At 40.1% G+C, this 10631-nt stretch overlaps 1 protein-coding gene and 1 long non-coding RNA gene across 7 annotated transcripts; one reads left to right on the top strand and one right to left on the bottom strand.

The window, feature by feature from the left end:
- The first annotated feature begins 369 nt into the window (after nucleotides 1–369).
- On the top strand, nucleotides 370–10497 carry LOC143896120 (ral GTPase-activating protein subunit beta). Of its 5 annotated transcripts, none has more exons than XM_077403696.1 (24): nucleotides 370–659; nucleotides 846–1266; nucleotides 1349–1375; nucleotides 1487–1701; nucleotides 1771–1954; nucleotides 2051–2311; nucleotides 2521–2712; nucleotides 3003–3107; nucleotides 3183–3323; nucleotides 3403–3641; nucleotides 3722–3952; nucleotides 4087–4240; nucleotides 4485–4592; nucleotides 5264–5365; nucleotides 5764–5904; nucleotides 6040–6054; nucleotides 6145–6305; nucleotides 6398–6571; nucleotides 6776–7185; nucleotides 7453–7864; nucleotides 8000–8315; nucleotides 8479–8742; nucleotides 8897–9146; nucleotides 9271–10497. In XM_077403696.1, the coding sequence occupies exons 1-24, from the start codon at nucleotides 624–626 to the stop codon at nucleotides 9389–9391; spliced, it is 4680 nt and encodes a 1559-aa protein (XP_077259822.1). In that variant the 5' UTR covers nucleotides 370–623; the 3' UTR covers nucleotides 9392–10497. The 5 variants fall into 5 exon arrangements, with proteins under 5 accessions (XP_077259822.1, XP_077259824.1, XP_077259826.1 ...); XM_077403698.1 differs by having other exon boundaries at nucleotides 3183–3302; XM_077403700.1 differs by lacking the exon at nucleotides 5264–5365.
- Nucleotides 2295–3501, bottom strand: LOC143896145 (uncharacterized). Of its 2 annotated transcripts, none has more exons than XR_013256570.1 (3): nucleotides 3366–3501; nucleotides 2486–2790; nucleotides 2295–2428 (listed from the first exon to the last, which is right to left on the bottom strand). It is a non-coding gene; the product is annotated as an uncharacterized LOC143896145 (long non-coding RNA). The 2 variants fall into 2 exon arrangements; XR_013256569.1 differs by having other exon boundaries at nucleotides 2310–2445.
- Nucleotides 10498–10631: the final 134 nt, after the last annotated feature.

Consider the following 10631-nt stretch of genomic DNA (forward strand, 5'->3'; position numbering starts at 1 on the left):
CCGTGCAGAAAGTTCAGCTAAAAAGAATTAAATAATTCAAGAATCGAGAGCCCCAGGCCTATTGATTGAAATAGATTGTTAAGAACTGAATGAAATTTGTCTTTTGGTTAAATCCTTGTTGACTGCCTTAATAAACCAGGGTGCCTATTCTTGAAATCGTTCGTTATGAAACGAATTCGTTTATGAACGAAAAGGTGAGGATTTCCTTTCTGCACTCCAAACAGGTTCACTCGCTCTTTGCAGCTGGAATTCTTTTCTCATCTCTTCCTCATTTTCCCTCTATCTTTTTTCAACGTCTGATTATGTATGTATGTACATCTGTCTCATTTTAAGTGCAGAAGGTACAACGTAGTGCAGCTACAAGGAACAGTTGTATGTACGTATACAATTACGTGTTGACTGTCGAAGTCACTGTCAGAGTCAGCTGTCAAACGTGCGGAATGTCAGAGAGAGACTGATCGGCGACCCGACGACGCACGTCAGCCGAGAGATGGACCGCGCGAAGTCTTAATTCTACCTTGGACCGCGAATGTTAATAACGATCGCTCAACTCCAGTGTTCAACCTCGTCCCCCCAAAGCTGCTTCTTGAATATATATAGGGCGTATAGGCGTGTAATAATCTATGAATTTAGGCGTATTCAACAGAGTTAATCTCAAGGTGCTTATATCTGACAAATTTTCCACTTGGTTACGTCCATTTTTAATCGTGGGAAACATACGTCTCGATTTACATCTATTTGCAGTCACACTTGTGTGCTTAATCTCAATTATCTTGTATTTGGTGCCTCTGATTCTCTAAAGTTATCAAAAATGGGAGGAACTTAATGTTTTTGCATGCCTTCAGGATTCCCAAGAAGGGATGTATTCAGAATGGGCCTCGCTGAGCACTCTGATCCAACAAGGCTCGGAGGAAAGCCAGAGCGTGCTGGAGAAGTTCCCCCCTGGGGCGGGGAAGGAGGTCGCGCTGTCCATAGTCCGCCAACTCGCTGCAAATCTCGGTATCACCCAGGCGGGAGAACCCAGTCCGCTCTCCACCGACAGGGAAGTTCAATGGTGCATGGAGGTGATATGCTTCGGCCTGTCGCTGCCGCTGGCCGAGCACGACACCGTCAGGGATTGCGTGAACATATACTGCGAGTGGCTGTCCGCTCTGTACTCGACGCCGAAGATTTCTGTGCCCAGACCGATCGTGGACGACCCGAACTTCTACGCCAGGAAGATCATAAGTCATTTTTACAATCTGTTCGTGCCGAGAAAAGGGGAAGGTGAGACAAGACTCGGTTTTCTTTACGTACGTCAAAGTTGCTGTTCGATTTCTTTGATAAAATTTCATTTTCTTTCCCAAAGTCTGGCCTTTTCTGTATCAGGATCTAGGTAATCCATGATATGTATGACTTTTCTGCGAATACGCATTAGCGAGATGTGTGTTTCTTGTATCAATACCGATATCTGTGAGATACGTTACCCTTCGATAAATATTTCTAGGTACAGATACGATAAATCGGCAAGCTGTCCTGTGTCATCGAGTACTCAGGACTTTGCAGCAAATCGCGAGAGGCCCAGCGACTCTAGAGAGAGAAACTTGGGAGAGTCTGTTATTATTTCTCATCGGTATTAACGACGCACTGTTAGCACCACCGGCAACGAGAGAGGATGCGGGAGAACAATTGTGCGAGAGGGTGCTCGGTGTATTGCTAGAGGTACGGGAATACTGGTCAATTAACGACATGGACATTTGTAAACTTAGAGAATAATGTTTTTTTTTCCAGGTTTGGCTGGTCGCCTGCGAACGCAGTTTCCCTTCACCTCCGTTGTGGCGAACGTTACGAGAGTCCTGCCTGCGATGGCGTCACAGATTGGCTCTGGTGGAACAATGGAATCGCGTGTGCCTCGCTCTTACGGCGAGGTTGTTGCATATTATGTACGGGCCGATGTTTCCCGAATTGAAAATAAGTATGTGTCTCTAATAGAGTGCACGCTCGTTTAACGAAGCTCGCACGTTGTTTGTAGCGTGCTGTACTATGATGAGCAAAACTCTATTATTCATAGGCGAGGAAGACACGCAACTGGTATCACCTACTATGTCGGACGAGGCGGTGGCGCAGGCATGGTACAGACTGTTGCGTACCATCGGCGATCCCGTGGACCTGTGCAGACCCGCCGTCGTCTCGCAAACGCAAGCATTTCTGCAGTACGCTATCGCCAGCCCTAACGTCATAGATCCGTGCCAGCATCCGTGTCTGCAAAGTTTGCCGCAGATATTTCTGAAAGCTATAAAAGGCATAGCGAGTCAGGTCGATGCTTTTCTGGGTAAGTCCAGGCTGTCGATCCGATTCGGAACGTTAAATTCGTGATCTATCCTCGAAGGCCATATGCCGTAACTTGTAAATTATACGCAGAGGCTAGGCGGTGTCGAATGTACATTTCCTGAAATTCGTTTCTACCTATTACACTCGCACACCTGTCGGCTTGTTCGCTTGTTACCTGGTGGCGGTTGCGCATTGTCGCGAATGTTTTAGGAGTTTCACAGGCATGCTGCTGGGAGGAGTGTTGCGTGTCCAACGTCACGTCGGGAAATAGCGGCACTGGCAGCGGGGGTGTCGGGTGGGACAGGTCGAGCAGTAGGGATCAGCCTCAGCCGTCTCCCACACCCCCAACGCAACGCAGACTTGCCAAAAGTTTCAGTGTCACTCCTTCCGCAGTCACTAAGGGTATCTCAGTGCAATACTTTTTCTCGCCGATACGTCGATACTGTTGCTCAATCAGTCAATTGTCTTCTCCGCTAAAATCTAAAGTCACGAATACTGTATAGCACTCATTTTGTATCATAATGTTTTCTTTTTATACTGTATTCTGTATACTTTATATTATATTATTAAAATTTGCTCTAATAAGATATACAACAATTGTGAATTATTAGTCTTTAGTGAACTTGTACTTCATGGCACTTTATTCGTCGCTGTTACAAAGCATCCTGTAGAAACGCGTAAATATTTTGCAGGAATCCCGAAAGCGTCGTTAATCGGATTGACGACAAGCCGTGTTACTAGTACACCGCCGATGCTAATATCGAATTCCGGACCGTCATCCGCTTCGAGTACCGCATGTAATAACATTTTTATAAGTTCGCAATTATATAGCGGAGTAATCTCCGTTTTGATCACACGTGTGTGATTTACAGCTATGACCTCGCTTGGCCAGGATATTAGACCTCCTTTAGCTCCAGGACGACCCAAGTGTAACAGTATACTGCATCTCTTCGGGGAATGGTTGTTCGAGGCCGCGTTTATCGGTACCGAAGGTTGGTCGCAGAACTTACCGCGTAAGTATCGCTGTATGTGAGATAAAAGAATGTCTTACGCACGGTTGTATTTTATATGCGATGATCGTCTCGTGAGCAGAACCGTCAGGCGCTTCAAAACGTCCGTCATCGGTACTTGTGGACGGGCCGAGTTCTCTGCAGGAAACCGTGAGCGACGTACCGCCGACACTTTGCATAGACCGCTACGAGTCTGGCAGAGCGGAGGCATTGGGCGCCCTGTGTAGAATTTTCTGCGCCAAGAAAACAGGCGAAGAGATATTACCCGTGTACCTGGCCAGATTTTACCAGGCGATGTATCACGGCCTCAAAGTCGACGAGGTATACGGTTGCAGCTCATATTTTTCGGATAGACCTCGAAAGAGATAGAAGTAATCTGCGTGTATTCAATTTGTTTTCAGTCTCGCGAATGTGGCGAAACATTAGCGAGTATTCTGTTGAATTCGGCTGATCTGTTTCGTCTCGATTTGAATGGTATACAAGTCTTGGTGCCGGCCGTGTTGTCCGCTCTGGAGGTGGTCCTACCGGAGAAAGACCTGAAGCTGAAATCTAATATGGTATCAAAGCCGGACTTGCGAAGGGCCTCGATACATCTGCTAATATCAATGTTAACGCTGCCTCTGCATTTTCAGGTAAACATAAGTATAATTTCCTTTTCTTTCCTGAATTGTTTTAATAAAATTTATTAATGTTTAATAAATTGTCATATTGAACACGGACGCGATCACGTAATTGAAGAAGTCTGTACGTGAATATCTCATTGCAGAACCTCGCCATTAAGGAGCTTCCGATATTCCCAGGCACGAGTTTATCCGAGAAAAGTCCCGTAACGTTTGTACAATTAAAACCGAGACTCATGAATCTACTCATAAACGCTTTACAAGTGGAGACTGATCCTCAGAATACACATATGCTATTGGGTAAGTTAATAAAGGGGTACCGCTATTGAAATTGAGATTGCTTGCGATTTAACTTTCGCTCTTGCAACATGTATCTTCAATTGAATTCTCATATTTACGATGATAATCAATGAAATTCATATTTCTTTGACAAAGTTAATTTTCTGTGGAACTGAAACTGAAAAGAAAGAAATTAACATTCCGTTGAGAAGTAGAAAATTATATAGATGAAAATAAATGTTGACGTGCAAATAATTCTTGTCAGGTGCTTTGTTACTGAGCGTACAAGATTCTGCAGCAGCGGAAGAAGTGGAACAGGTCACGCAACCCGACACGGTAGCCAGTGACTCGGCAACTAATTTATTATCTTCAGGTTCGTCCTTGATACTAAATGATATTAGCTTGCACTCGGATAAATGCACTGTTTTGAGTTTCTTTAGTAACTTCTGTCTGTTCAAATTTTATAAATGATCTTGTGATCATAGGTACTATTTTTTATATATCATATGACGAAGAGCAGTATAAACATTGCTTTATTGTTATTTTACATAAGAAAATAATTGACATTCTTCTTTAGATTGCCCATGAAGAGTGTAAAAAGTAATGTGATAATTAGATGAAGAACGATTCTTTAAAAGTAATTCTCAAAGTAATAACTTTAAAGCAATAATTTAACAATTAATTTTACTAATTTTACGAAATACAATAAAACTTGTTATTATAATTTGATATAATTGTTTTATGACCTATGGATAACGCCTATGATCACGACTGGGTTTTTTCTCTGATGCCAATAAGATAGCAATGTCCCAGTATACTGCTACTTTATTTAATACAGAGACTTTTTATTAATATTTATCGATAGCTTATGAATGGGAGTAAATCAGTATGAGGGCGTAAAATATTCGAATTACAATGCTTAATGTCACCTCTCATCAGCTTTACACGTGCTTTTATATGAAACGTTAATTTTTTTATTGTTATTACGAATTGTGTTCCGTTATGCGTTTCGCCATTGTACCGTCTTATCATCGCTTAATATAGTCACCAGCGATTCGGCCAGTCAAATAAGTATATCCAGTGATCAGCGATCAATTGGCGATGCCTCTGATATTGCAACCCTTCAAGAGGAATGCATTGCGTTTGGTAAATACAAATACTGTTTTATCTTGCTAGAAAAATCGCATTCGAAGACAATCGTAGAGTGCGAATTTTATTTTTGCTTGACGTTTATGTTTTTATCGTTATGTTCAAAGTTTTTTGAGAAAAGATGTATTGATTCTCTTTTCCTTTCTCTCACTTTATATATATATATATATATATATATATATATATATATATATATATATATATATATATATATATATATGTCTTCTCCGGGGATCTGCGATATATATATATATATATATATATACATATATATATATACGTAGCATTTGTTATTTATAAATATTATACATGTATATATTTACTGGTGTAAAACATAGACATGTGATATTGTTTCTTATAGACCTAGAGACTAAATGAGAGGGACATTCTTACAGATTCCGCCCATGCTCTTTTTGTACGAGCAACGTACTTGGTGTGTCATCGTTTGATTTCGTCATGGAAGACTGACTTGAACATCTCTCTAGCAGCACTCGAGATGCTATCCGGATTAGCACGCACACGCATTCGCGAAACAGGTAGCAAGATCAATGCAGATTAATTGCATTTGCAAGATTTAAATTTCGTTATACGCGTATATACTTATATATCTTACATATGCAAGAAATATAGATACTTATCTCCTGTCTTGTTTCAAATAATTCTGCATGCAGCAAGGAAGCTCACAGGTTCGATATCTGTCAGATAAAAATTGTCAGCTCTAACGTTGAACGCTCTTGGAACAAAGTGCGCGTCGAAACGCTGTGTATGTATTGCAGATGCTCTGGAATGCAAGAGGGCGGTAAAATGGTTGTGCGACTACATTTCGTATCAGTGTTGGCGTCCACCTCCGGCGCACTCTAAGGATCTCCATTCGTCCATCGTCGCGGCGTTCACTTGCCTGACAACCTGGTTAACTGCCCATCCGCAATTGTTGCAGGTTGGCGACTTTTTATAGATGATTTACGAAATTAATCTTACTTGAAATTCTATATATATATATACATTGATTCCTTTTTTCTGCTGTTGAAGGACAAAGACTGCTTGACTACAGTATTGGAAGTCGTTGAGCTCGGAGTGTCGGGCACCAAGAGTGTCGGAAAACCGGGAGAACCTATCAAAATGAAAGACGAAAAAGAGCTAAAGCCTGCTTCTATGCGCGTAAGAGACGCTGCCGATGTTCTTCTCACTATTTTGTTGGAACAGGTTTGTTTGCCACAGTTTAACATATAAAAATGACACATGAGTGCGCGGTAATCAAAGATATTTAATGCTAGAATTTAAATCTTTTGGTATTTGTAGGGATTTATATTAAGATTTTTTTTCAACAGCTCTTAAGAAGTTTTAATCGAAGAAGCTATCTCCTCTCAATTTCGTTGAATTTATTTATAATTGTACTTCTCTTTGCAGGTCGGTTACTTCCCAAGCGCCTGCGGGGCACAATCGCTTTCGTCATTGTTGGACGAAGTATCTTTGCTTCGGCACTGCAACAGCTGGACTGGTGGACGCGTGGCACGACAAGCGGCCGTCGAGAGATTTCGTTACTTCGTGTCCGAGAACGCGATTGTGTTAGCGCTGTTGGAGGAACCACTGGGGAACGATCAGGACCCTCAGCCGACCGTGACGGTTCTGATCCGTGGACCGTTCGGCAGACACGCGTGGACGATGCAGCTCCGTCATTTACCGCGTCATCGATCCAGCATCAGAAGTATAAACAGCAATCCCGGACGACCCCTGCCGTTAGCTGAAGCCGCACCACGAACGGATTATAAACCGAGATTCTTCCCAGATAATGTAGATCGCATTCCTCACTGTAAAGTGTAAGCGAACACCTGCAGCAAATCTTAAATTAAGACAACTTTCAAACTTTATTCCCTAATTATATTTAACTTAGGGCTATAAGTATTCGAAAATAAATAAAATAAATTAAAGTAAATTAGATGTAAAATTTCCAAAATATAAATGATACAATTCTGATTAGACGTGATATTGAAAATACTCGGCTATTTGAGTTAATTTTGCATAATGAGATTCGAATTACAACATTCTAATCCAAATAATATTTAATTGCGTGATCTTCATGGCAGGGATGAATCGATACCGAGTCTCGAGGCAGTTATGAGTGACAACGATGCTGTACGTGATGAACATCAGATCCTCGTGCAGTTCTTAGAACGTCAGATAACGCTCGAGTCGAAGCATGACAATGGTAGTGTAAAGGATGCAGAAGACAAAACCGATGAATGCGTACCGCCCCAGGTCTGTCACGAGTTCCAAACGGCTCGTCTATTCCTGAGCCATTTCGGTTTCTTAAATATGGAACCTAAGGAGAACGAGGAATCCAGAAGTAGCGGGCTAATCGCTCTAGATCCGACCATCCCTGGTTTCTGTACGGACTTGGAAACTCTGGACAATATCAGCCCGCGAACGTGCGACACCGTTCACATCTTTTACGTAAAAGCTGGTCAAAAGTCTGCCTCCGAAATATTGTCAAACGTGGTAAGACATTGGTTTTTCAATCATAGTTTAGAATAACGATAATATATATTATCGTTTTTATCTATTATATGTTGTGAATTTTCCTTAAAAAAAAAAAGAAGGCACAACTTCACGCTACACATTTTACGTTCACAGCTGCACGAGGAGAATGTGTCGCCAAATTTCTTGGAATTCTTAAGCTCTCTCGGTTGGCCCGTTTCCGTGTCAGGTCACGCGGGCTGGACGGGCCACGTATCTACTTCGTGGAGAGTAACGGCGCAAGTCAACGTGCCACAGCCAGCTCACAGCAATCACGGTGGCGCCCTTTACAACGGTGACACTCACGTGTTGTATTGGGCGGATGTGAGTTCGGAAATCGCGTTTGTTGTGCCTACGCAGTCGTATCTCATTGCCAGCACGGATTCATTAGAGGAGACCAGTTACAATAGCGATATCAGTGCCAGTGGACAAGGTAAATCTTATAAAGGCGATAATACTAATTAAAATACAGATTTTAGAAACATGTCTTTTTTTTTATTTGCTTTCCTATTATCTGCGGAAGACCTTTAGATTATTATGTATAACGAATATGGTTTACTTCTCAGAACCATAGTTTATATTATTTTTTGTTACAGCCTGGTTTGAACGGAGCATCAGTGAAAGTACGGACACTCGCAGCGGTGGAATATCACAAAATACAACGCAGACTTCTCGAGCGATGTCGCTCGATTTGGAGAAACAGCCGTCGAGCTTGCCGGGAGCTGGTCCGACGAATTCATCGAGTGCAGATCCCATCAGGCCTAGAAGGTCGGCAAAGCAAGCTCTGCCGTCTCAAACCAATACAAAAATCATGATTATATGGTTGGAGAGTCTGGAAGATCATATCCAGTTCCCGATTGGTACGTTCACTCTTTTTCCACAAGCAAAACGTCCCGAAACTCGCGATTAATTAATTAATTTGAACGATTTATTGTATATTTTATCGCCATGCGATGTTATTGTCTTCTATGTATTCTCTGTTGCGTCAAATTAAACGCTCTTATTGGATTGTAGGCGATCTGCTTCCTTCCACCTACACCGGGCTGGAACAAGCGAGGACGCTGCAAGCTACCGATGTGCACGTTATCTTTCTTCAAGCCCTCGCTAATGGTTTGATGCGGGTCAGATTGCAGGGGCCGGTTTCGAGAATCAATTTGGCGACGCCCTTAATCGACGGTATGGTGGTATCGAGAAGAGTCTTGGGAACCTTGGTTAGACAAACGGCTCTTAATATGGGACGTAGAAGAAGGCTGGATAACGACAGGTAATAAAATTAATAATGAAGGAGAGATCATACTTCTGTATTATATCACGTTTATATTGAAAAGTTATGTGCATTCTTTTTTATTTTTGGATAAAACGTATAAATGCATATTCATATGTTTCAGTTATCATCCACCGCACGTTCGAAGACGTCTAAAAATTCAAGAGATGGTACAAAAATATAAAAGAAATTTAACGGACCCAGAGTTATTGACACTTTTATTCAGCAGCACTCAAACTTATTAAGTCAAAGGAATTTTCAAGAATCTCATCTATGAACTTGAGTTTCGGGACAGCGGTAGCCTAATTCCTTTGCTGCTGTTACAAAGTAATTTTTGTAAAATTTAAGGATGGATCTTACATTTTAGGCTATATATTAAGTATCGTGAAGATAAAGTTATTATCTTCTGAAATAACAGAGAAGATAACATTTTTACTTCAGAAAATGTAAGTAAACTTTTTTTCCCGATTGTTACAAATTCGTAATAAAGCAGAGCGAGTGATTTTCTATCTGCATCTATTTCTTATCGAAAGACATGCTCATTGTATTAATATTCTTTATTTCCAACATTATTTTTCTATATTTTGTTCAGATTCCTTAAATAAAAAACGAGCTATATAATAACGTATCGAAATATAAAAGATAAAATTACAAAATAATAATTATAACGTTATGACGAAAAATGTTATCAATTGTCGCACTTTACAAGTTTAAGGTGAAATCTCGCCGCGGTCATGTAGATCGTCAGAGGCAAGAAATGACACGTTGAGAATTCTTGCGCGCTATTTTTAAATAAAAAGATATTTTGATGGGGGAAAAAAAAAAAAAAAAAACTTCAAATCGAAGCCTTAAAATAAAAACACTTGGGAGACCACAATAAAGAAAGATGATAATGATTCGGAGAAAAAGTTATTTACATTTTTTGATTGTTCTCAGTAGACTTTTCATAAATTGATTTTATCTGTCAATGCGTTATGTATATATATGTACAAAGATTATTCTTAATCTGAGAAAGAATTGCAAGCATTTTCAAGAATTTCAATATAAAATCTTCTGATAATCCTAGTTCCCGGTTATTTTACGCACAATTTTGAAACTTAATTCTAAGGATGATAAGAAAGATGATTAAAATGTATTACGAGTGCATTCAACTGACGGATTATATGATTTTCTGATGAAAGAAGTCTATTAAAAAATAGAAAGATGATGAATGTTTCGGGAGAATATATTTTTCTTATATGATTTTTAATATATGTGCACTACACATAAAAGGCTTTATACATATATTACTACTTGTAAAATCAGTATTGTAGATAACATTGTAAAAAATAAATTATCTAATTGCATATAATTGAAAGCTATTTCAATATAAATATAAAACAGTGGAAAGATGTAATTTATTTATAATTAGTTTACTATGATTATATCTATTAAAATTTTATACATAAGTCTCACCTTGCATACATATATGCGTACAATGATTCT

This window comes from Temnothorax americanus, unplaced genomic scaffold (assembly GCF_048541705.1).
Source record: "Temnothorax americanus isolate GAGA-0224 unplaced genomic scaffold, ASM4854170v1 Scaffold18, whole genome shotgun sequence".
In the NCBI taxonomy this organism is placed as follows: domain Eukaryota; kingdom Metazoa; phylum Arthropoda; class Insecta; order Hymenoptera; family Formicidae; genus Temnothorax; species Temnothorax americanus.

Excerpts from the sequence above, each read along its gene's own strand:
- LOC143896120 (XM_077403696.1), top strand. The coding sequence starts at position 624 with ATGAATTTAGGCGTATTCAACAGAGTTAATCTCAAG. Across the intron at positions 660-845 it reads TCAACAGAGTTAATCTCAAG|GATTCCCAAGAAGGGATGTA; the intron begins GTGCTTATATCT and ends GCATGCCTTCAG. Across the intron at positions 3,953-4,086 it reads CGCTGCCTCTGCATTTTCAG|AACCTCGCCATTAAGGAGCT; the intron begins GTAAACATAAGT and ends ATCTCATTGCAG.